We start from the raw sequence: 26970 nt of genomic DNA, 5'->3' as shown, positions 1-26970 counted from the left end.
AGCTATTTAAAATAAAATTTATAGATTACTATACCTTACTTTTTCTAGTAAATCTTATTTTTCTAAAATGGGTCAAGACCAAGATTATTCCACAAACTTTTTTTTTTCCTGGAGAATAAGGTGAAAAATAAGGACTTCAACGAAAACTGGCAATTTATACTAGGGATATTATAGGAAAAAATATTCTCTCAACAATAATGGAAATGAAACATTACTATTTTTCTTTTTGCCTCATTGAATTTTAATATACAAAAATAAAAATGAGTAATTATGTACAGATCAAATAAAAATAATCCATAACTTCAATCACTTTCATTTTGAAAACCTCTTCTTTGTTGTTCTGTTATCTGAGTTGTATTCAACTCTTCACGACCTTATTTGGGGTTTTCTTGACAAAGATACTAGAGCTGTTTGCATTTTCTTTGCCAGACCGTTTTACCGATAAAGAACTGAGGCAAACAGGGTTAAGAGACTTGCTACATTTGAACTCGGGAAAATTAATCTTCCTGACTCCTAATTCCAGACCCAGCACTTTATCCACTGTGCCGCTTAACTCCTCAACCAGGTATTTAAAGTTATATGAAAGTAATTTTACTGCATATTTGTCTAAAATCATAATATCTGTCATTAGTGTCTTAGTATCTGCTTTTCTTAGTATCTGCTTTTCAAATAAGAAGGCAGATGATGGATGCCTTGTACAATTGCCAAAGCTCTGGTGTCTACAGAATGATTGATAGGAAACTCACCTTGGTAATCTTACCCCCACTGAAGTTTGCAAAGCGCTTCAGAGAGAGAGTTAAGACATTGGATGTCCTATGAATTGTGAAGCGCTTACTGGCTGGTACTTTTTTCTTGCATCTATAAGGAAAGTAGATTAAAAACTGTATTAGCTTATACTTTAGAACTGTTATCTTATGTGTATAATTTGGGAGTAATGCACAAAAACAGATGATAGTCACAAAGCTATTCTTTACTTTTGGACAGTTCAGCATCTCATAAGGAACTGGAAGCTATTTATTAAAGATGGGGCAAACCATGAGGTTAAAATAAAAGCCTTATACATTGCACTTAGAAACAGTTTTATTAATTATCTATCACATAACACTGTCCTTTCTAGATGTATAGCTCCTCCCCTAAGCCTTACTTTGTTCTTAGTAACAAAGTTAAACAAAACCAACCAACATATGAAAGAAACAAATCAACATTTTATATACATAGTCCCCTACTTTGCTACCCAAATAAGTTTGGTATGGGTATAGAAAGGGAAACAATATATAATATGTAACAAGGCAGGAAAGATGGGTTCAGACAAGTTTAAAAATGGTTTTAAAAGCCAAGCAGAGGTTTGTTTTAAGCTAGGGGCAATCAGGAGTCATTTAAGTTTGTTTCTATTGTTCATATTTCAGTCATATTTGACTCTTTGTGACTCCACTTGATGTTTTCTTGGCAATAATAATGGAGTGCTTTACTGTTTCCTTCTTCAGCAACTTTTGTAGATGAAAAAACTGAGGCAAATAGGGTTAAGTTTAAGTGACATGTCCAGGGTCACAGAGCTAGTATGTGTCTAAAGCCAGATTTGAACTCGGAAATTCCTGACTCCAAGACCAATATTCTATCCACTTGGCCATCTCCTTGCCCCTACTCCATTTAAATTTAACTGAATAAGAAAGTGCTGAGATACAATGTATGGTTTAAGAAAATCACTTTAGCAGTGCAAAGGATGGAGTAGAAAAAGACATATGGCAAGGAAACTAATTAGGATACCACTGAAAATGACTAGGCAAGAGAGAACAAATGCTTGATCTGAAGCTGTATGATTAGAGTTGGATACAAGGTGGAAAAGGTAGAAAAAGTGAGAAATGATCATTGATGGGGCATACTGTGTAATAATGAAATGTAGAGGACAACCCCAAAATTATGAATCTGTGACATTAGAAGAATAAGAGTAGGGAAATTTGGGAGGGGGGCAACCTTGGATGGATGAGGAGCTTAGTTTTAGACATGTTAAGTTTGAGATGTGTAGCATCCAGTTGAAATGTCCACTAGGCTGGTGATGTATTATTGAAGCTCAGTGGAGAAAATATGCCTCTATATTTAAATCTGTGAGTCATCTACAGTATAGTTGTAGTTCAGTCATGTCCAAACTCTTTGTGACCCCCTTTGGAGGTATCCTAGCAAACTAGTGGTTTGCCATTTCCATCTCCAGCTACTTGTACAGATGAGGAAACCAAGGCAAACAGAGTTAAGACTTGTCCACAGCTAGGAAGTGTCTGAAACTAACTTTGAACTCAGATCTTCCTGATTCAAGGGCCCAGAGCTCAAAAATAGTAGAATCTAAAGGATCTTTTCTCCCCCAGAATTTTGGAAACTTGAGTATGTTTTTAGTCAGTAGAGTAATCAGTAGATAGGGGAAGTGATGATTTGAAAATGGAATGGAATTGGATCATGGACAGATGGAGACAGAATGCTCTTGGCAAGAAGACTAGGAGAAGGAAAGAGAGGTGATATTAAAGGAATTGTAGATGAAGAAAAAAGGAGAGCTTATGATCAATAATAGGGGTTGTCTTTATCTAAGAAGGTGAAGCAAAGATTGAGAGGAGCATGATTCAGTGACTCAAGGAGAGGTCTGGAACTACATAGGAATAAAAAATATTGCCCTATTGTAGTGAGGCCTTAGTTAATATAAAGTTGGTTAACATAAATGTGTAGTGTATTTAGCACAGGTATATGAGTACTTTCAGCTTCAGACAGAAGCCTATGAGAAGCAGAATAATGCAGGGTTGGAGTAGGGCAAAGGGAAAAAAAAAACTAATGGACAAGAGTTTTGAGTAGAGGATAATCTGAAGTATAACTGGTTAACAACAGAGTAGAGACTGGGAAAGTAGGACTAATACCCTGAGAAAGTATTAAGGAGTAAAGGGTTCAGAGGGGTCCTGAATTTAGGAGGGGTAAAGCCTGGGGACAGATGGAATGCTAGATTATGATCAAATATAGGAAATAGCTTTTAATCAATAAAATTACCTACTATACTAAGTTATGAAATGAGACTAAGGGATTAGTTTAAGGAGTTCAAATGTCTCCTTACATAAATAAGATTTAAGGAGAAAACAAGAGAATAAGTATAATATTGAACTCCTCAAGAAAAGAGAATAATGATCCAGAAGCTGAAATCCCATAGCCACCATGAGTTCCATAGGAACAGTCAATAAATATTTATTAAGCACTTACTATATATACTAATGGGTGCTGTGGTAAGCAGTGAAGTCACAAATTAGGGCAAAAACATGGTCTCTGCTATCAACACACAATATAGTGTGATGAGGAAAACAATATGTAAACAACCCAGGAGAGCTACATAGGCAGTGCAAACATCAAATCCCTGAACTGGCTACATATATGCAAATTTTCAATATTCAAAATTATAATTGTGTTAAATAAGGTAATTATTTCTAGGCCAATGGAGATATGCAATACAAATTCAAATAATGTGACCATTTCAGAGGGAATCATTATTTTGCATTAATAGGGACACAGAGGTAACTTCCTTTTTCCCTTCTGGTTTCATTTATAACACATATACAATTTAGTTCCTCCAGAATAGTGTGTGTATCAGTCATTGGACAAGGGCCTCACATTTATAGCACAAACCCCTATGTTAAAATTTATATATGGTCTAAAAGCCATTTTATTCTAAGCATCCTCTGACTTCTTTTTCATCATTACTTACTTGGATTCAGCAAATAGAGTGGACAGGAGATAAATGATCAAACTATAGAAAGAAAAGGAGAAAAGGGGGTTGCTAGATGGCTCAGTGGATAAAGAGCCAGGCCTGAAGATGGACACAAATGCAGAGGTGCATAATTCCACACATATTCCTGGGTTCAAATATGGCTTTAGATACTTCCTAGCTATATGACCCTGGGTAAGTCACTTAACCCTAACTGCCTAGCCCTTGCTGCTCTTCTGCCTCGGGATTGATAACTTAGTATCAGTTCTAAGACAGAAGGTAAGAGTCTAAAAATAAAGAGGGAGAAAAAAATATGCTTTACAGGATAATAAAGTTATTTTGGTGATGGGAAAGCTATCTTGGCAAGAAGAATTAAAAAAGAATACTACAGCATTAGGAAATATCCAAGGGAGGTGACAAAAATGGCCCAGAAAAAGAACCAAAAGCCGACTTACTTAGCACACATGTAAGCATTCTCTCCGCTCAAAACATCTGGTTTTACAAACAGCTCCAAGGCACGCACAATATTTGCAGCTTGCTGTAAGAGACAAGTGCAAGGTAAGCAAGTAAAAGAAAGAGAAGCTGATATATACAAGAAATACCCAACTTAAAATGTTTTTTAGTTTGAGTTAAGAAAACATTCATGTTATATTATATAAGAGTTTGAGTTTTGAGATTCCAGTCTAACAAGGTCAAATGGCAAGCATCAGAAGAGACACCAAATCGATGTTACCTGTTTTGTGAACTGAAAATTGTGGGAACTGAATAAAAGATACTGATTCCATGTTGTGACTCAAACTGGATCTAGCTCAGTTCCCTATCCAATTATGAGTCTAGTCCAATTTTGGTTTTGTGAGAAAACTTTATTCAATTATGGGACTTATGAGAAAATTTTATTGCACTGTTTGAATTTAGCCCTTTAGGGATGGGAAGCTGGACACATAGGTTCTGAGGTCAGTTAACAGGATTGTCCAAGTATTTTTCCACTTAAAAGATTTCAGGTTTGCTATAAGTTATAGATCATCCTATTGATAACCAGATAACATCTCTACTACAACACTACTTATTTTTATTTATAAATATATACATATATCTCTCTCAATCAAAAAATGTCCTTCTAAAAAGAACATACCAAAAATCTCTTAAGAAAAACTTTCAAAAGACTTCCCCACCAAAGCAATACATTTCTTACTTCCCATCTAAGTTTTTATTTTTTAATTTTTAACTTTTTTTAATTCATCTGTCTCTTTTAAAAAGTTAAAATCCTCACTTCCTCAACTCAGTCATATATTTAAGTAACAATTCTATAATTTTGTACCCTGATCTCCAGTGCAACATCCAAATAGGGATCGTAGGTGTCAGAGACGCTTTTACATACTGAGCACTTAACTGTAATAAAACAGAGCAGAGAGCAATTAGTCAAGCAGTAATGAAGCTTAATTGAAATTGCTGCAGATATATCTTTCTCATTTTTTTCCAAGACTGTTAAGGTATTTTTCTCTATCAAAACTCTATTTACAATGTTAGCAAGAGATTATGATAAAATTAGCTTTACAAGCATCATTGTATTTGGCAAGAGATCTCAATTGGAATTTCTATCATTCAAGAACAAAAAGACATGAAACCAACCAAAAGCAACCCAGAGCAACTTAACAGGGTAATGGAATCTTAGTAGGGTAATGAAATCTTTTTTCTTCAGTATTCAATAGGTTTTTCTGTACTGATAATAAACAAGACATTCAAGAGGTTCATTGTCTTCTACCTAAAGTTTCATGATTTATGCTATTTTGAGAAATGATAAAAAATTATAGGGAATCTTTGATTCCTTTGGATACTACTCCAACCTCCACCAAAGAAAGAAAGGAATAAAAATCTCTACTCACCCCGAGATCTGAGGTAACCTCCAAAAATCTGATGGACTAAAGTAGTTGCCTGTGTCTGGCGATCTAATCTGCAAAACATATCAATAGCACAGATGAAAAACTTCCAACATAACCAGATAGCACTCATCTCCTACAAAACTTTGAAAATTTGCATTGAGGGTAAACTGTTGAAAATCTCTTAAAATGTTCTCATAGCAAAACAGAGAGAGTATGACAACCAGGGTATTTTATTCCACTAAAGCAAAACAGTAATAATGAGGATCACTTACTTTCATGCAGGAGAGAACACGTTAATTTGTCTCCATTGATATAAGAACACTTAAATCAACCAATGCTCAGACTACCTTCATAAATAGCAATTAGATTTTGTTGCCACAAATATTTAAAGTACTTATTGGCTTTTTTTTTTTACTTTGTGATTGCTTTAGTATAGGGAACTTCCAACAAGGAAAATTCTATAAATGAAGATTAGCAACTACTGTGCAGCCTAAAGAATGAGTTGCCTAGGGCACTGAGAGGTTAAGTGACTAGAACCACCAAGCTCATCCATGTGAGAGAAGATCTGACTCCAGGTCTTTCTGACTCAAAAGCCAGCTCTCTATGTACTATACCATATTGTTTCTCACCTATGAACATAAGAGCTTTTCAGCTTCCTTTTTATTTGTAGTTCCCCATTAAGATCTTAAGACTATAATTGCCTAGCCTTTATTGCTCTTCTGGCATGGCACCAAAACAAAGTATTGATTCTATGACAAAAGGGGAAGGGCTTTTTAAAAACAAACCTAAATACAAGCAACTCAAAACAAGCATTTGGATGTCATATTTATTTGCCCCAATTTTTTGTAGGTGTGAAATTCTTTCACTTAAGCCTCTTTACAGATTCCCCCCCCAATAATATTTCTAGCTGGAACTCAAAGAATCTTATTAGTTACAAAAAAAAAAATTTAAAGGGCTCAAAACAATGAATAGATGTTAAGTGGCAGACAAGGTAGTAAAAATAATTGACAAACAGATCTGGACTTCCTTTTCTTTTCTAAATTCTTCCCTTCCATCTTAGAATCAATACAGGGTGTTATTCTAAGGCAGAAGAATGGTAAGGGCTAGGCAATGGTTGTAAAGTGACCTGCCCAGAGTCATACAGCCTAGATTTAGATTTCAAAACAATATCATGTGCTAAAGCTTTCTCTCTCAATCAAGCTACTGAGATAAATGTCCTTCAATTTGGAAAACTTCATGAAAAACATTCCTGATTTTTCTGCATGAGGTGAATGATGTTCCAACAAAAGCTATATATGTGCCTTTCTTTGAAGTATATTCAGGCTTCAGTCTGAGAAATATACAATAACAATCTATATAGTTATAAAGGTAATGACTGCAAAAACATCGTTTTAATTGCCATAAATTTATATTCCTTTCAAAGTAATCAATTGACAAGCATTTGTTTAGTGCCTACTCTCTGTCAGACACAAATATGATAAATGGAATCTCTATTCCCCAGGAACTTATATTGTTGTTTTGTTTTTTTTTTTAAACCCTTACCTTCCATCTTGGAGTCAATACTGTGTATTGGCTCCAAGGCAGAAGAGTGGTAAGGGTTAGGCAATGGGGGTCCAGTGACTTGCACAGAATCACAGAGCTGGGAAGTGTCTGAGGCCAGATTTGAACCTAGGACCTCCCGTCTCTAGGCCTGGCTCTCAATCCACTGAGCTACCCAGCTGCCCCCTAGGAACTTATATTCTAATGGGGAAGATAAAGACATATTAGTATGTACAAAATAAAGAGAATTAAATACAAATTTTAAAAATTTAAATACAAGATAGTTTCAGAGTGAAGGCATTAGTAAGTTTTGGAGTTCAGGAAAAGCTTCACATACGTAGTGGTGCTTAAACTGTACCTGAAGGATTTGTAACTGAAAGAAAAGAACTTTATGAGGCAGAAATTGGACTATGATATATAAAAACGTATAAAGATGTATAAGGACAGTATGACTAGATCACAGAGTGGAAGAGGGGGAGTGACATATGAGCCAGGAAAGACAGGATGGGGCCAAGTTGTTGAAAAGTTTTAAAGCCAAATAGGAGTTTATATCTGATTCTAAAAACAATGCAAAGTCACCAGAGTTTACTAATAAGGGAGTGGCATAGTCAGATCCCTAAGGAAGATCACTTTGGCACTACATGGAAGATTAATCAGAGTGCAGAGAAACTTCAGGAAGAAAGACCAATTAGAAGGCTACTGTAATTATGGCAAACATTATCCAGAGTCTGAATGAAGACAGCTGTGTAAGTAAAGGAGCTGAATGAGAAATGATGTAGAAATAGAAAACATCTAGATTTAGCAACTAATAATTGGGGTAAGGAGTTAAGGATAACACCAAAGTTATTAATCTAGAATACTAGAAGATTTTGGTGCTTGTGCAAAAAGAGAAGTTTGGAAGAAAGATGGATTTAGGGGAAGAGATGATGAGTTCAGTTTTCAACATGTTAAATTTAAGATGTCTCTGGGACACCCAATAAAATGTGACTGACACTTCAAGGAAAAACTGGAGCTGGATACAGAGATCTGCATAGAGATTACAGTTCAGTGGAAGCTGATGAGTGTGATATGGATGAGACTAGGATAGAAGACATCAGCAATATTACAAAAACCTTTTTTATTATTATTTAATATTATAATAGATAGAGAAATGATTATACAAGAGAAAAGGGTAGTCAAGAGCATTGAATGCATTGTCTGAATAAAAGCCACTAGAATTAGTGATTAAAGAGACCAAAGTAACTTTGGAGGGAGCAATTTCATATTGCAAAGGGAGACTTAAAACAGTTAAAAGGAAGTGGATACAGTAAATATAGATAGCTTTTTTCTAGGATTTCAGCTGAGAAAACAGTGGCAATGGTAGGATCTAGTGAAAAAAAAAATTTAAGGATGGGGAAGACTTGGATACCTACTAAGGTAATATAGAAAGAAGCAGTAAATAGTGAGAAACTAAGGATTAGAGGAGATCACTAAGGTTACAATCTAATGGAGAAGATATGAGAGGACAGGATCCAAGGGATGATCTTGGTAATGAGAAGGGTAACCATACTTGTCAAAAACTGGAGGAAAGATGACAACCCTACCTAATTCTGTGCCTACAAATTGAAATACCCAAAAATAATTTCACAGAACTACAAAAAATAACAAAATTCACCTGGAAGAAGAAAAGGTCAAAAATATCAAGGGAACTAATGAAAAAAATGTGAGGGATGTTGGCCTAGTGGTACCAGATTTAAGCTGTACTATAAAGCAGTAATCATCAAAATAATCTAGTACTAAGAAATAGAAAGGCAGACTTGAGGTAAAGGACCTCAGCAATCTAATGTTTGATAAACCCAAAGATCCCAGCTTTTGAGATAAGAACTCACTATTTGACAAAAACTACTGGGAAAATTGGAAAATAGTAAGGCAAAAATTTGGTATAAATCAATATCTCACACCCTATACCAAGATATAGTCAACATGAGTATATGATTTAGACATAAAGGGTGACATAAGTAAATTAGGGGAACATAGAATAGTTTATTTGTCAGATCTGTGGAGAAGGGAAGAATTTATGACCAAACAAGAGATAGAGAACATTATAAGATGTAAAATACTTTTTATTATATTAAATTAAAAAGATTTTGTACTAAAAAAACCAATGCAGCCAAGATTAGAAAGGAAACAACAAACTGGGGGAAAAAAGTTTTAACAAATTTCTCTGGTAAAGCTTTCATCACTCAAATATATAATTAAATCAAATTTATAAGAATACAAGTCATTCACTAATTGACAAATGATATGAATATGACAGATAGTTTTCAAATAAAAAAATCAAAGCTATCAATAATCATATAAAAATGATATAGACTTCTGGGTAAACATGGCTGCAATCTAGGCGCCACACGCTTCCTCTCCCTGGCACCGAACGAAATAGACTACATCAAAGGAGCATAAAAATCACCTTTGGAGGAACAGAAGGACTCCCCAGTATCCCAAAGAGGCGAAGGAACATGGGGTTTGAACATTTCCACACTATAATAAGAAGGAGGGATAGCTTGCACAGAACTGAGTGAACTGAGCTGCCCTTCCCCCCCCCACCTCCCCCACCAAACCACAGTGACCTACCGGAACACTCACTGGGACATTGTCTCTGGGGGGGCACTCCAGGGTCCTTGGGATCTGGGGGCTGCCAGGAAACAACATCTCAGGGAGGTTTCACGGGAGAATCCTGTGCTGAGCACAGGGAGTCCGTGAAGCTGTACTTGGGGTGGTTGCGCTGAGTATCTGGGCGGAGCTAAACACCAGGGGCAGACCACACACTGATTATCTGGGTGGAGTTGAACACCTGGGCAGTTTGGCTGTGATCAGGGCCCCAGTGCTCTAAGAAACCTCGGAGGCTGGGAAGAACTAGTCTGAGGCAACCTAAATTCACAGAAAACCTGCCCACATCACCCAGACCCCAGATCAAAAAGGAAAGGGGAATAAAACCACCAAAGGGATGGCTCACATGGCCCAAAATCAAGCCTCCAGGAAGAAAGGGAAAAAGGTGACTATTGAAAACTTTTATGGTGGGAGTACCCAAGGAAAAGAGAGAATGAAGATAAAATCCAAAAAAAAATCAGAACATGCCTCCCAAAAAGGAAACTATCAACAAGCTCTGGAAGATCTCAAACTGGAGCTTACCCAAAAGATGGAAACCTTCTGGAAAGAAAAATGGGAGAAAGAGATCAGCAGTCTGATAGATAAGACTGCATAATTGGAGAAAGAGCGGGAAGCATCCAATAGAAGGGCAGACAATGCTGAAAAGTAAAACCAGTCCCTAATGACCAGATTTAAGCAACTCGAAGAAAGTGAGATCATAAAACAACAAGAATCAATAAAGGAAAGCCAAAAAATTAATGAATTAAAAGAAAACAAAATATCTCACTGAAAAGGTCACAGACTTGGAAAACAGAGGAAGAAGAGACAAGCTCCGAATTATCCATCTCCCAGAAAAACCAGAGATAAACAATAACCTCGATGTTATTCTACAGGAGATTATTGAAGAAAATTGCCCACACGTTCTGGAGCAAAGGGGCAAAATAGAAATAGAAAGGGTTCATAGAACACCCTCTATACTAAATCCCCAAAAGACAACCCCTAGGAATGTAATTGCCAAATTCAAGAGCTTCCAAGAAAAGGAGGAAATCCTACAAGAAGCCAAGAAGAGGAGCTTCAGATATAGGGGGGCTCCCATAAGGATCACACACGACTTCGCGGCTAACACACTAAGAGACCGCAAAGCATGGAACACGATATTTAGAAAGGCAAGAGAGCTGGGTCTCCAACCAAGAATCAACTACCCAGCAAAATTGACTATATACTTCCAGGGGAAAGTATGGGCATTCAACAAAATAGAAGACTTCCAAGCATTTGCTAAGAAAAGACCTGAACTTAGTGGAAAATTTGATTTCCAAGCACAGAAAGCAAGAGAAACATGAAAAGGTAAATATGAAAGAAAGGGAAAAGGAGATAGATCTTATCTTTTTCTTTAAGTCAAACTCTCTTCTATAAGGATTACATTTACATCAAATTATATATATTAATATGTAGGGGAAATGTTTTGTGTAACTCTCAAAAATTGTATGCATCATAAGACTAGTTAGAAGAAACATACATAGGGAAAGATTGAGGCATTAAGAAGATTTGGTGAAAGTGGGGGCAAAGAAAGGAAAAGGGGGGAATCGTCGATAATACTAAGATTTACTTCAAGAAATAGGGGGGACTTAATAGAATAATCTTTCCCATATAAAGATACACATGGGAAAGGGAGGGGAAGAACTCTCATATGAGAAGGAGAGGAAGAGAGCGTGAAGTGGAATTACTTAAACCTTACTCTCAGTGCAATCAAATCTGAGAGGGAAGAACATCTAGATCCAGTGGGATCCTGAATTCTCTCTTATCCAACAGGACAAGAAAGAAAGGAAAATTAAGGAGGGGGAGAGGAGACAGAGTATAAAAAGGGGGGGGAGGGGAAGGGAGCATAAAAATGGAGGGGCTAGAAAGGGAAGCATATCAAGGGAGGGGACTAGGGGGACTGACCCAAAGTAAATCACTGGTTCAAAAGGAAATAGCTAAAGAAGAAAGGTCAGAACTAGGGGAAGATATCAAAATGCCAGCGAATCCACAAGTGACAATCATAACTCTGAACGTGAATGGGATGAACTCACCCATAAAACGTAGACAAATACCAGACTGGATTAGAACCCAAAACCCTACCATCTGTTGTCTTCAAGAAACACATATGAGGGGGCAGCTGGGTAGCTCAGTGGATTAAGAGCCAGTCCTAGAGACGGGAGGTCCTAGGTTCAAATCTGGCCTCAGCCACTTCCTAGCTGTGTGACCCTGGGCAAGTCACTTGACCCCCATTGCCTAGCCCTTACCACTCTTCTGCCTTGGAGCCAATATACAGTATTGACTCCAAGACGGAAGGTAAGGGTTTTAAATTAAAAAAAAAAGAAAGAAACACATATGAGGCAGGTCGATACTCACAAGGTTAGAATTAAAAGTTGGAGTAAGACCTTTTGGGCCTCAACTGATAGAAAGAAGGCAGGAGTTGCAATCATGATATCTGACAAAACCAAAGCACAAATAGACCTGATCAAAAGGGATGGGGAAGGTAAATATAATTCTGTTAAAAGGGAGTATAGACAATGAGGAAATATCACTAATCAACATGTATGCACCAAATGGTATAGCATCCAAATTTTTAATGGAGAAACTAGGAGAATTGAAGGAAGAAATAGACAGTAAAACCATATTAGTGGGAGACTTAAACCAATCACTATCAAATTTAGATAAATCAAACCAAAAAATAAACAAGAAAGAGGTAAAAGAGGTGAATGGAATCTTAGAAAAATTAGAGTTAATAGACATATGAAGAAAAATAAATAGGGACAAAAAGGAGTACACCTTCTTTTCAGCACCACATGGCACATTCACAAAAATAGATCATACACTAAGTCACAGAAACATGACACTCAAATGCAGAAAAGCAGAAATAATAAATGCACCCTTTTCAGATCACAAGGCAATAAAAATATTGATCGATAAGGGTACATGGAGAGCCAAATCAAAAATTAATTGGAAATTAAATAATATGATACTCCAAAATCGGTTAGAGAAGAAATCATAGAAACAATTAATAATTTCATTGAGGAAAATGACAACGGCGAGACATCCTTCCAAACCTAATGGGATGCAGCCAAGGCAGTACTTAGAGGAAAATTCATATCCCTGAGTGCCTATATTAACAAATTAGGGAGGACAGAGATCAAGGAATTGGAAATGCAAATCAAAAAACTTGAGAACGAACAAATTAAAAACACCCAGAAGAAAACCAAACTAGAGATCCTAAAAATTAAGGGAGAAATTAATAAAATCGAAAGTGACAGAACTATTGAGCTAATAAACAAGAATAGAAGCTGGTACTTTGAAAAAACAGACAAAATAGACAAAGTACTGGTCAATCTAATTAAAAAAAGGAAAGAAGAAAGGCAAATTAACAGCATCAAGGATGAAAAGGGGGATCTCACCACCAATGAAGAGGAAATTAAGGCAATCATTAAAAACTACTTTGCCCAACTATATGGCAATAAATATACCAACCTAGGTGATATGGATGAATATTTACAAAAATATAAATTGCCTAGACTAACAGAAGAAATAGATTTCTTAAATAATCCCATATCAGAAAAAGAAATCCAACAGGCCATCAAAGAACTTCGTAAGAAAAAATCCCCAGGGCCTGATGGATTCACCAGTGAATTCTATCAAACATTCAGAGAACAGTTAATCCCAATACTATACAAACTATTTGACATAATAAGCAAAGAGGGAGTTCTACCAAATTCCTTTTATGACACAAACATGGTACTAATTCCAAAGCCAGGCAGGCCAAAAACAGAGAAAGAAAATTATAGACCAATCTCCCTAACGAATATAGATTCAAAAATCTTAAATAGGATACTAGCAAAAAGACTCCAGCAAGTGATCAGAAGAATCATTCAGGGGGCAGCTGGGTAGCTCAGTGGATTGAGAACCATACCTAGAGACGGGAGGTCCTAGGTTCAAATCTGACCTGAGCCACTTCCTAGCTGTGTGACCCTGGGCAAGTCGCTTGACCCCCATTGCCTAGCCCTTACCACTCTTCTGCCTTGGAGCCAATACACAGTATTGACTCCAAGATGGAAGGTAAGGGTTTAAAAAAAAAAAGAATCATTCACCATGATCAAGTAGGATTCATACCAGGGATGCAGGGCTGGTTCAATATTAGGAAAACCATCCACATAATTGACCACATCAACAAAAAAAACAACAAAAATCACATGATTATTTCAATAGATGCAGAAAAAGCCTTTGATAAAATACAACACCCATTCCTATTAAAAACACTGGAAAGCATAGGAATAGAAGGGCCGTTCCTAAAAATAATAAACAGTATATATCTAAAACCATCAACTAATATCATCTGCAATGGGGATAAACTAAATCTATCCCCATTAAGATCAGGAGTGAAACAAGGATGCCCATTATCACCTTTATTATTTGACATTGTATTAGAAACACTAGCAGTAGCAATTAGAGAAGAAAAAGAAATTAAAGGCATTAAAATAGGCAAGGAGGAGACCAAATTATCGCTCTTTGCAGATGACATGATGGTCTACCTAAAGAATCCTAGAGATTCAACCAAAAAGCTAATCGAAATAATCAACAACTTTAGCAAAGTTGCAGGATACAAAATAAACCCACATAAGTCATCAGCATTTCTATATAATTCCAACACAGCTCAGCAGCAAGAACTAGAAAGAGAAATCCCATTCAAAATTACCTTAGACAAAATAAAATACCTAGGAATCTATCTCCCAAGACAAACACAGGAACTATATGAACACAACTACAAAACACTCTCCACACAACTAAAACTAGACTTGAACAATTGGAAAAACATTAACTGCTCATGGATAGGACGAGCCAATATAATAAAAATGACCATCCTACCCAAACTCATCTATATATTTAGTGCCATACCCATGGAACTTCCAAAAAAATTTTTTACTGATTTAGAAAAAACCATAACAAAGTTTATTTGGAAGAACAAAAAATCAAGGATATCCAAGGAAATAATGAAAAAGAATACAAAGGAAGGGGGCCTTGCAGTCCCAGATCTCAGACTATATTATAAAGCAGCTGTCACCAAAACAATCTGGTACTGGCTAAGAGACAGAAAGGAGGATCAGTGGAATAGACTCGGGATAAGTGACCTCAGCAAGACAGTATACGAGAAACCCAAAGATCCCAGCTTTTGGGACAAAAATCCACTATTTCATAAAAACTGCTGGGAAAATGGAGGACAATGTGGGAAAGATTAGGTTTAGATCAACACCTCACTCCCTACACCAAGAAAAATTCAAAATGAGTGAATGACTTGAACATAAAGAAGGAAACTATAAGAAAATAAGGAGAACACAGAATAATACACATGTCAGACCTTTGGGAAGGGAAAGATTTCAAAACCAAGCAAGACTTAGAAAGAGTTACAAAATGCAAAATAAATAATCTGGAAATCATCAAATTAAAAACTTTTTGTACAAACAAAACCAATGTAACTAAAATTAGAAGGGAAGCAACAAATTGGGAAACAATCTTCATAAAAACCCCTGACAAAGCTTTAATTACTCAAATATACAAAGAACTAAATCAATTGTACAAAAAATCAAGCCATTCTCCAATTGACAAATGGGCAAGGGACATGAACAGGCAGTTCGCAGCCAAAGAAATCAAAACTATGTATAAGCACATGAAAAAGTGCTCTACATCTCTTATAATCAGAGAGATGCAAATCAAAACAACTCTGAGGTATCACCTTACGCCTAGCAAATTGGTCAACATGACAGCAAAGGAAAGTAATGAATGCTGGAGGGGATGTGGCAAAGTAGGGACATTAATTCATTGCTGGTGGAGTTGTGAATTGATCCAACCATTCTGGAGGGCAATTTGGAACTATGCCCAAAGGGCGATAAAAGAATGTCTGCCCTTTGATCCAGCTATAGCACTGCTGGGTTTGTACCCCAAAGAGATAATAAGGAAAAAGACTTGTACAAGAATATTCATAGCTGCACTCTTTGTGGTGGCCAAAAATTGGAAAACGAGGGGAAGCCCATCAATTGGGGAATGGCTGAACAAATTGTGGTATATGTTGGTGATGGAATACTATTGTGCTAAAAGGAATAATAAAGTAGAGGAATTCCATGGAGACTGGAACAATCTCCAAGAAATGATGCAAAGCGAAAGGAGCAGAACCAGGAAATCATTATACACAGAGACTGATACACTGTGATTCAATCGAAGTTAGTGGACTTCTCCATTGGTGTCAATGCAATGTCCCTGAACAATCTGCAGGGATCTAAAAAATGCTATCCACAAGCAGAGGATAAACTGTGGGAGTAAAAACAACGAGGAAAAGCAACTGCCTGACTACAGGGGTGGAGGTGATAGGACTGAGGAGAGACTCTAAATGAACACTCTAATGCAAATACCAACAATATGGAAATGGGTTAGAAACAGGAACACATGTGATAACCAGTGGAATCGTGTATCGGCTATGGGAGAGGGAAGGGGGTGGGTGGGGGAGGAAAAGAAAATGATCTTTGTTTCCAGTGAATAATGTTTGGAAATGACCAAATAAAATAATGTTAAAAAAATAAAAAATAAAAATCTCTTTTCTAAAAAAATAAATAAAAATAAAAAAATAAAAATGATCTAAATCCCTCTTGATTATAGAAATGCAAATTAAAACAACACTGAGGTACCACCTCACACCTATCATATCAGCCAATATGACAAGTATTGGAAGGAATGTGGCAAAATTGGAGCATTAATGAATTGCTGGTGGAGCTGTGAATTGATCCATCCATTCTGGAGGGTAATTTGAAATTATGCCCAAAGGGCTATAAAAGAATGTATATTCTTTGATCGAGTAATATCACTACTAAGTCTGTATCCCAGAGAGATAAAAAATGGGGAAAGGACCTACTTGTTCAAAAATATTTATAATTGCTCTTTTTGTGGTGACAAAGAATTGGAAATTAAAAGGAAATCCATCAATGGGAATGGCTGAACAAATTGTGGTATATGTTGGTGATGGAATACTATTATGCTGTAAGAAATGAGGAATAAAATGATATCAGAAAGAGCTTCAAAGATCTACATGAACTGATCCGGAGTGAAATAAGTAGAATCAGGAAAACAATATGCACAGTAACAGAATTATTAGTAATACAATGATCCAGTGCAATTCTGAGGGACTTATGACAAAGAAAGCTATACACTTCCAGAGAAAGAACTGTGGGAAGTCAGAATGCAGATGAAAGCATCTGATTTTTCATGTGTTTATTAGGGTTTGTTTTGGGGTTTTGGTTTTATAAGATTACTCAGAAAAATAAACAATACAGAAATGTTTTACATGACAATACATGTTTAACTAATACATGTTTAAATAATCAAATTGTCTGCTAGCACCAGAAGGGGGAAAAAGGAAAAAAGGGAGGGAAGTTCAATCAGACAACTAAGGAAAATTTGTGTGGAAATTTATTACATGTAATTGGTTAAAAAAAAAAAAAATATATATATATATATATTTTTGACCAATCACATTTACAAATACATTTAAAATATATATATATATATATATATATATATTTTTTTTTTTTTTAAGCTGGAGGAAAGGAGAGAATGGGAGATGATGTGATGTCAAGGAGTTTTGAGTTGAAGAAAAAGAGAAAGAAGGGAGCTCATGTTGAATGACCCCAATTTTCCCAATAAAGTAAGAGGCTAGTTCTTCATCTGAGACAGCAGGGGAAGGGAGATGTGTAGGAGGCTTGGCAAAAGGTTTAGAAAATCTTTTGTGGAGAGTAAGATAGTTAATCAATTAAAGAAGAAAAAATTACTATCCGGTGCAGTGAAGACCTAGTTGAAATTGAACATGAATTTATAAATACCTAGTCAGTACAAGTGCATGACTTCCTCTAGTTCCATGTAGCAACATAAATAGTAGCAAAGTAGTTCAGAAGTACATGGCCTAGAGCTAAAGTTTGGCAAGGGACAAAGCAACAATAGGGCAAGGGATTGAAAAGTAGAGAACAATGTGGCTAACTACAAAGATTTAAGATTGGAAAAGGAGTCAAACCAAGGGTAATCACTTAAAGAATGGAGGATAGAAGAAAGCATCAGAGGTCTAGGTTGGGGTGCGGGGTAGGGAGAATAAATTTTTTTGGAAAGATGAAGCTTAGGGAGAAATAGAATGTTAAAAAATTATGGTTGGAGAGAGGAATGTCAGAGATCTTAATGTAGGAAAGGGTATATTTCTGAGCTAGAGTGAAATCCCAGCTACAGTGAAAAATCATCTCTACTTGTGTCTGAGGTAGAGGGAAATCAGCTTCCAGTTCTCAACTACAAAGTGAAGAAAGTACATACTTTGTATAGCCATTCAAGCAGGCCTTTTGCATAGCATCAATAATGTACCGAAGAAATTCATGTGCATCTTCCTGGTTTCCAAAGCGGAAGTGCCTAGCAATTTCTGTGGAAAGAAAAGGAAGGGGAAAAAAAATCAGCCTAGTAGTAAGGGTTTGAAATTTTACTTTTCAAACAATTAGCTTTATTCCCTATTTTCCTCAATGTTCCTTAATAACTCAAAGTACAAAGTACATATGAGCTAATTCTAAATATTTCAGAGAAAAGCAGATACCCCATAAAACTAATTAGGAACTAAGAACATTTATTTAGTTCACTGACAATAGTTCAGTACAAAGTAAAAAAGCAATTATTCAATACTAGTGTAATTTGTTCTAAAAACCAGTATGTCCATTGCTTCTGGCAGAGGTAGAGGGTCACTTAGTATGCAGCAATGATACAACATAGCTAATAATTAAATTGTTTTACACCTAACTCACACTGCCCCATGTTACTACCGTCTAATAAAAGAGAAGACAGCATTGTGATGTAATGGGAAGAACACTGGAAGAGAAAAGAGTCAAGAGATTTAAATACTAAATTACATCCCTGCTACTTAACTACTTCTATAACCTTGAGGAAGTAATTTTACCTCTCTGGATCTCAGTTCCCTCACCTGTAAAAGGAACTTGACTAGATAATCTCTCAGAAATCTTCGGAGTTCATACATTATGACTTATTAGGTCTTCTTTCCCAATGACTCTAAGCTTTAATAGCCTCTTCCATCTCTGAATCATTTACAATTTACTATGTCAAAAAATGTAGCACTTTATATATGGTCTTATATTTTTTCTTATTGTTTGAAATATACAAATCTTGTTTCCCCAACAAGAACATGTTTCCTGAGGATAGTTCCTATTTTTAATATATCTTACACACTTCCTATACTACCCAGAAAAGTTCTAGGTAATTGGATCTAAATAAGTGTTTGGTAATATCACTGAATTCTTACTTTTCAGGTCTCGGATAAAGGAGACTGGCTTGATAGCATTGCCACTATTGGCAAAGGCCTGGATCATGTGATTCTGCATAACACACAGCATACAAAAACCTCCTTGGTGACCTGCAGATATAAAAGAGAGAAAATTTAGAGATAATGGAAAAATCCTGATTCTAAAAAAACACTGCATCATCTTTTTAAAGTTTATTTCTTGTATCAGGTCCTTTTTTTTTGTTCTTTTAATTTGACAATTTTTTAAAGGCATTTTCAAAATTAAGCTTAGAAAAATATTTGTTCTTGCTAGAAGGGATGTGAAAAAATAAATACACTAATGCACTGTTGATGAGTTTTGAACTAGTCCAACTATTCTGGATATTAATTTTGTACTATGCTCAAACCACTACTACTTCTGTATCCCAAAGAAATCAAAGAAAAAGTAAAAGAGCCTATATATTAAAAAATATTTATAGTTCTTTTTTTGATTTGAAAATTTGATTTTGATTTTGAAAATTTGATTTCAAAGATTTGAAAATTAAAGAGATGACTATCAACTGGAGAATAACCAAACAGACTGTCATATACGATTATGATGGAAAACTATTATTCAATTAAGAAATGATGACAGGGATGGTTTCAGAAAAACCTGGGAAGACTCCTATGAACTGATACAAAGTGAAGTAAGCAGAACCAGGACAACACTACACAGTTACAGTAGTATCATAAGGATGACAAACTGTGAAAGATTTAACTATTCTGATCAATGCAATGATCTAAGACAATTCCAAAATGCTCTACATTTCTAGAGAGAACTAATGAACTCAGAGTATGAATTGAAGTATATTGTTTTTCACTTTCTATATTTTTCTTACCTTTTTTGGGGAGAAAGGGGAATCCAACACAGCTAATATAGAAATGTTTTGCATGACCTGACAGGTATCATAAGTGTCATATTATTTGCCTTCTCAATGGGTGGGGGAGGAACTACAGGGAGGGAATTTGGGATCCAGAACTTTAACATGTTAAAAACAATTTAAGTATTAGGTGATAAAGTATTTTGTATCTCTTAATTTCACTTTATTTGACCAATGAGTTATATATAATAGATTAGAACTCAGTGATTACCATTCACAATGAGAGAATTTCATAGTTTTCAGTAAACCCCTTATTTTTGAGCAGCTACATAGATGCCATATGCTACCTAGCATTTATTCATCCTTTCAACTAACTCTGGACCATATGACATGCAATAATATTTTTAACCTACTTAGACCAATAGTATCTCAAAAACTGTATTAACAGAGCACAAACATAAACCAAGCGATCAACTTAAAAAAAAAAAAAAGCACACAACTTTTTTTCAGTTACTGAACTCTGGGTGAAAAAATTCAATTTACCCTAAAACCTTATACAAGTTAATCCTCCAAGCATCTTCCTAATGTCATCAACTTTTTTTCAAATGAAGTCATTCTCATATAGAACAAGTTTATGTGCAAAGAAAGTACAAACAAAAAGATTTAATTTGCTTTATTAAAGATTTTTCAGATTTTACAAAATAAAAATACTTGTAAATTGGAAATATTTTGACTTTTAGTATATTATTTATTCTATTAATAGAATTAGTGTGATATTTCATATCTGGGGAGATTGGGGTAAGTACAGCTGTTGAGTTGTTTGATTCTGTTGGGTTTTGTACGGGTCAAGATTTTAGTGGTGTTTCATTATTGTATGGTTGTGATGGAAGACTTTAGCTCTGTTAGAGTGAATTTTATTTATTACTCTTTATATTGTTTTGGAGGTTGTTCGTGGGCATAGATTGAATAACTATTAAAATGAGAAAAATTGAAATTATAAAGGATAGGAAATATATTTTGATTAAACTTTTCTGAGTAGAAGTAACTAATGAGGATGTTGTAGAATGTATGTTGACTTGACCTTTAGGTCCTGTTTTTTCATATCAGTTTGGATCAATTAGCATGGTAACAATTAGTTAGCCTATAAATAAATTTATTAGAGGTGAAGCTCAATGTATAATATGAGTGAAGTATCCTAATATGTTTGAGAAGTTGATAGTATGGTTTATTGTGTTTATGAGTTTATTAGTAAGTGAGTTGAGTTCTATGCCTTAAGGCCTAGTAGGGTCAGGATAAGGGCTGATAGTTTGGTTATGATGGGTATTGTTATGTTGATTGATGATGTAGGTGGAATGTTTATTATTACAAGGAATCCTGTGAAAATGCTTCCTAAGGCTAGTCCCAGAAGAAGGTCAATGAGGTTTGGATTATTTTCATTGATTGGAGATATTGATGAAAAAAGAGGGTATCTGAGTAGGGCAAAATAGATGATGAGATAAATCCTAGTTAATCTAAATACTTATTCTGGCCACAATGTAAAAATCAACACATAATCACAAATTTATGACCTCAATGTAGCCTCATTACCAAAATTCTTTTTTAAGTCATTTTTTTATGACTCAAAATTACACTTACAATTCCGAGTATGTTCCTTAGAGAGCAAGTAGTTGGCTAGAGGGGGTGTGTAGGTCAAACACTGTATGGTGGAGTTCAAGAAGCAGGTGTTGCCTAAGTTATGGAGACCTGCTCCAACTCGGTAAATGCGCTCCCACTTCAAAGATAGTCGTTCCACAGGGAAGAGAACTTTCTGTGGGGCAGGAACACCGTCACTACAGCTTTCAAACCCATGATCACTGCCTGGAAAAGCAAAGGTAAGAAGAGGAAATGATTGATACACATAAGTAGCAATGGAATTCTCTAAAACAAAGTATCTTATCGAGACTATAAAAAAAGAAACTCAAAAAATCCCCCTACATAGAAATATCTTTTAGTTTTCCCTTGTAACAAATACTATATAATTATTTCTACTTAGCAGGGGTAGAAACCTTATTCAAATCCATCATTCTTTGGCCCATATTCTGTTTCCAAATATATATTATTTACCCTGTCTCCTGATGTGTGCCTCATCACAACTCTTATGGCGACCAGCACTTTCTGTTTTGGGGTTCAACAGTACATATTTGCTCTTTAAGGACTCTAATTGGTAAGAGAAGCTCTTGCTCGCAGGCTCAAATTCTATCTTCTGTAGGAGGACTTTTTTGGCAGAAGAAGCCAAGAGCTTCCCCAGATCACCATCATCTGTTGAATCCTTCCGACCAGGTTTCAGAGCTTCCTTTAGCTTATCAACAATTGGCATCGTGCATCACTGAAAGTAAAATGATAGACACAGAGTAGTAATAAAAAATAAACAATGCCTGAAGTCATTTCCTTTAAACTTTCCTCAATGATCATTATGGATCTCTAAGCTATTTGAATAAGCTACCTAAGATCATAAATTATCATCCTCATAAAATAAAAGCAAACTAGAGTTAACAAACTAATTGGAGTCAAATAATTATAGGGAAGAAAAATAACCAAATCAATGAGAACAGATTTCTAAGTGAATATTACACAATCCTCCAATATTATCAGAATATGGAAAAATTAAGCTATAGAGAGCACAAGAAGATGAGTGCTCTCTGGAAGGAAAATGGTCATCCTGAAACAGAGGGGTCCTTGTTTGTTCATAAAGTTATTTACCACTCCCGTATTAAAAAAAAAAATGGGGATAAGGGAAGAGGTTCAATAGAACTGGCACCTGGAAAACAAAAAATTTAAACAAATCTATCCCAAATTCTTCTTGTCAAATAGTAACTTACAAAATAAATTCACATACAAATAAATTCTCGAGAAGTTATGTACATGGTACTATGTTGCTATCCTCTCTTTTCTTTACCCTGGCCAGAGGAACTGATTTACCAACTATCTACTAACTCTGTCACTTATAATAGAGCATACTAACTAGGGATTCAAGAACTTCCTGAATTATACTCAGAAAAAATTGAGTTAAATCCATTAATGGAAATTCTTTTGAACTCTACGCAGGAATTTGCTTGATTATCACAAATACCCTATGATTCAATTCCACTTCAAGGTCAAGCTAGAATATAGCCATATGGAGGATCTATTTTTATATGGATTTCCTTTCTCAAAATGTCTTAAAAGTAAAAGAGTTTTAGTAGATTAAAACGGCACTAAAACTTTTAGAACACACCATGTAAACATTATATCTATGTAAGTGTATAGGTATATATGTGCACACATGTGCTATATACATGTTCAGACATATATTTAAAACTTATGCCCATGTGATACCCAGTGGAATCACGCGTCGGCTACAGGGGGGTGGGGGGAAGGAAAAGAAAATGATCTTTGTCTTTAATGAATAATGCTTGGAAATGATCATATAAAATACTATAAAATTAAAAAAATAAATTAATTAATTAATTAAAAAAAAAAACTTATGCCCAAGTACTCTGTGTTTTGTAAAGATAATTTTAGGGCTGTGACTTAAAATCTAAATTAATTGGTCACCAGGGAAAATTCTAAATAAAATACACAACTCAGTCTGGAAATTTTGGTAATTTTAATTAATATCAAGGGAAGGATTTAAAGAGAAAGAAGGAAGAGGATATAGGATTTCTCCAGCCTGGCCTGTGCCAGGGGGAGTTCAAGATCTCCACCGCTGGGTCTCTGAAGGAGATTAGAGGCTTCTAAGAGGATAAAGTTTGGAAAGTAAAGGAGGAAAAACTCAGCCAGAAACTCACCACTGAACCGGACGATAGCTTGTAGCCACTCCAAGAAGCTGAAAGGCCTACCACCCTGCCACCAGCCAACTCTCCACCACCAAAGGTACAGGAGAGGAAGTGAGCCAAATATATAGACCTTTTATTCTTGTGTCCCCTCCTCTAAATGCCCATTCTTTAGTTTTCACCTTCCTTGATTAGATTATATTTTTTACTGACCTTTTTGTGATTAATTTAACCTTAATAGTTACTTAATAACTTTTTGTATTAAGATCTAAAAATAGACTTAGCTTAAAGTTCTAGTTTCACTATAAAGTAAAAACTAAGTACCTTCATTGTTCAATCAGGAGATTACAATTTCATTTTCTCCATAAAGTAAGATCTAAGTGGGGTGGAGTAATCTAAATTTCACAGTTTGCAGAAAATAAGATATCTGTTCTAAAAGACTCACCTAGGATATCAGGATTTAGACCAGCTGCTGCAGCAGCATCTGATAAATTTATGAAAAGGACTATTCCAGCAAGCCAAATGCTGTCTTCTGTCCTTTAATTAGGGAGCTTCTCTTCCTTTTCCTTTTAAGTCAGCAAAACTGCCAAGTGGACAGAACATTATCAACTATCAGAATCCACAGTGTGAAGAACCAAGATATATTAAAAAAATTATCAACCAAACTTTCACTGTCCCTATTCTTTCTAGCAGTAACTTCCACTGCCAACCACAAAATTACTGACCATTTACTATATATAATTAGTCATGAAAGTAAAAGAATAATCCAGACAGCAACTGTTTAGATTAATTTGGGAGGATGAACTATAAGCATAAAGAAGATTGAATACAAATTTTTGCCATGTTCATCACAATCTTTGTCCCAGAAGGTTGTCCCAAATGAAAATGTACTACAGAAATGTCAAGGTCTTTAGCCTGAATCTGTCCACTCACATCTTCAATCAATCTCACTTGAAAAGGCTAAGAGTTACCTGATAACAATGTGTTCTTGCAATTAATGAGTACCTTGAAGATAAAAGGACTATCACAAGATAATAACTGCTGACATTTCACTGTGGTCTCTTAAAATTTGTAAATCAATTTTACCTTATCTCATTTGAGCCACACAATTTAGGAAAGTAGATGAGTACTAGATTTAATAAATAAACCCATATGACCCATTACATTACTATAAGAATAAAGAACTAGGTTTTCCCCTTGTTTGGAAACATAGGATATGAAAGCCTTAACTGAGAAAATGATTATCCAACTTCAATATTAGTTTCACAAACTTGAGTACAAGTTTTAGGAACTAATCAACAAATGGCTACCCTCTGAAAACTACAAAGCCAAATCAAGGCGCTTTAAAAAAATTATGTTCTCTCATTTCACTTGTTAAAACCTATGAAAATGTCCTACACATTTAAGAATCCTATTTTAAAATTATCCTATTATCCTATACCGGATGTCATATCACTAAAGTATAAAATATCAAAAAGGAAAAACTCAATGATACTGAATAACCAATGGTAAACTGATTAGCTTGAATACTCAAAATATCTACCATTTAAACACAAAATAATTCTCTATTCAAGACTCTACATTACTCTACAGGGTATTCAGAGAAGTGCACTAAATGCTCAAGGCTGACATTTCTTGGTCTTTCCCAATTGTCCTGTGTCAAATATTCCCACCTGCTACATGCAGTCAAGGGGGAAGGAGGGGTAAGAATATGGAAAAAGCACAAACCTCATCCAGGGTTAGCTTTAAAAAATGTGGAACTCTGCTCTGAACAAGGACACTGAACAAGGACAGGGCAAATCAAGACTCCCTCTCTTTGAAGACATTCATCTTAATTTTACGGCTGGTCTGCTACCTGGCACTGCTTTAGGAAGCTACTCTGGCAAGCAAAAGAAATCTACCTCATTCTAAAAATAGCTGAATACTGCACTTATATACCAGGAAAAACACAAGAGATATAAATGTTTACTGTGAGGTGATAGGTTACTTTCCCAGAGAAAATCATTTTCTTAAATCAAACGAGATAATATTTGTAAAAGTATCTAGCATATAGTGCCTACCACTTAATACTTATTGATCCCTTCCCTAAAAATGTCTGTTTGAAAAGAGAGAATTTCTTCTCACGGTTCTATAGTGCCCTGCAAAAGCATATAAACCAGGCAACTTTCTTCCCTTTAAATGCCCAGTCATCTCCCAGAAACAAAACCAAACAAATAAACAAATAAAAAAAAAAAACAACCCAGGACTTTGATCCCATAACTGTGGTTCCTAGAGGCATAGATCTTGCTAAGTACCAAAAACAGGCTTTTCCTCTTGCTATCTCTACCAGGCTACAAGGAAGGTAACATCTCTATCATCTCAGCATCCCCAGAATTGATTTTAGCACTTTTCTTGGAGTCTGGGGGGAATCTGGGCAACAAGAGAAGTTTCTGGCCTGGGTTCCTATAAAATAGGACTAAACGCAAACGAAGCAAAACCTGAAACCTAGAAAGCAGATCTAAGAACCGAGGAGGAAGAAGAGATGTGACCATTAAGAACCCAGCATCTGACTAGTCGAAAACACCGGCACTCCATAAAACTCACTGGCGGACAGCAGCGGCACTCCACCAAGGCATCTAGTGGAGCCTTTTATGGAACCTCAAGTCATGACTGAAAAAGACACTCCCCTCCCCCATCAGGGGAGCACAGGGCCATTTGGAGAGACCAAGCATCAAACCCTCAGGCACGAGGCGGAGGGGGATGGGGGTGAGAAGACGACATAGGGCGCAGCCCACCGTCAATGTCCCCTAGGGCATACTCTACCAAAGATCCTTGCACACACCCCAGCACACGCCGATTCCTGTCACCACCCAGGGTGAGTGTGCGCCACGAACTCCAAGAAACAGCGAGGGAGGCCTGGTTCACCCTCCCCCCATCCCCGGTCGGCCCATAAGGGGACAGCGCGCAGCATCTTCGGCGCCCACCTCAGCCTCAAACCCGGCACTGACTGCGCCGGCTTCCTCAGCCTGGGAAAGAAACGAGGGCCCAGCCCCGGAACGGAGGTAACTGTTTCTCTCTCTCCACTGCCGCCACCCACCCGCGTATCAATGACGGAAGCTACACCGACTCGACCCCCGGCCCCAGACTCCGGAGGAAAAAGCCCACCGCCGTAGCTCCACACCGCAGCAGCTACCCCTTCCGCCGCTGAGAGCCCCCAACCGTCCTTTGT

The 26970-nt window shown here is 36.2% G+C and overlaps 1 protein-coding gene across 9 annotated transcripts in view; it reads right to left on the bottom strand.

Annotated features, from left to right (window-relative positions):
• USP36 (ubiquitin specific peptidase 36) overlaps positions 1–26970 on the bottom strand; it is a 231280-nt gene that overhangs the window by 204114 nt on the left and 196 nt on the right. For 4 of the 9 annotated variants that reach the window (XR_008916450.1, XR_008916449.1, XM_007482929.3 and 1 more), the window contains exons 2-9: positions 22075–22336; positions 21607–21828; positions 19133–19243; positions 18145–18247; positions 5611–5678; positions 5046–5116; positions 4183–4265; positions 747–858 (exon numbers count right to left, since the gene is read on the bottom strand). Coding sequence is in view for 7 of the 9 variants with exons in the window: in XM_007482929.3 (XP_007482991.2) it covers positions 747–858; positions 4183–4265; positions 5046–5116; positions 5611–5678; positions 18145–18247; positions 19133–19243; positions 21607–21828; positions 22075–22327 (1023 nt within the window). In the remaining 2 variants the exon portion in view is untranslated. Of the gene's footprint in view, positions 1–746; positions 859–4182; positions 4266–5045; positions 5117–5610; positions 5679–18144; positions 18248–19132; positions 19244–21606; positions 21829–22074; positions 22337–24207; positions 24346–26725; positions 26963–26970 lie in introns of those variants that run through there. The other 5 variants (XM_007482932.3, XM_007482931.3, XM_007482930.3 and 2 more) reach the window with 5 other exon arrangements.

The sequence above is a fragment of the Monodelphis domestica genome, chromosome 2, assembly GCF_027887165.1.
Source record: "Monodelphis domestica isolate mMonDom1 chromosome 2, mMonDom1.pri, whole genome shotgun sequence".
Lineage (NCBI taxonomy): Eukaryota > Metazoa > Chordata > Mammalia > Didelphimorphia > Didelphidae > Monodelphis > Monodelphis domestica.
This window is presented reverse-complemented; position numbering and strand designations above follow the sequence as displayed.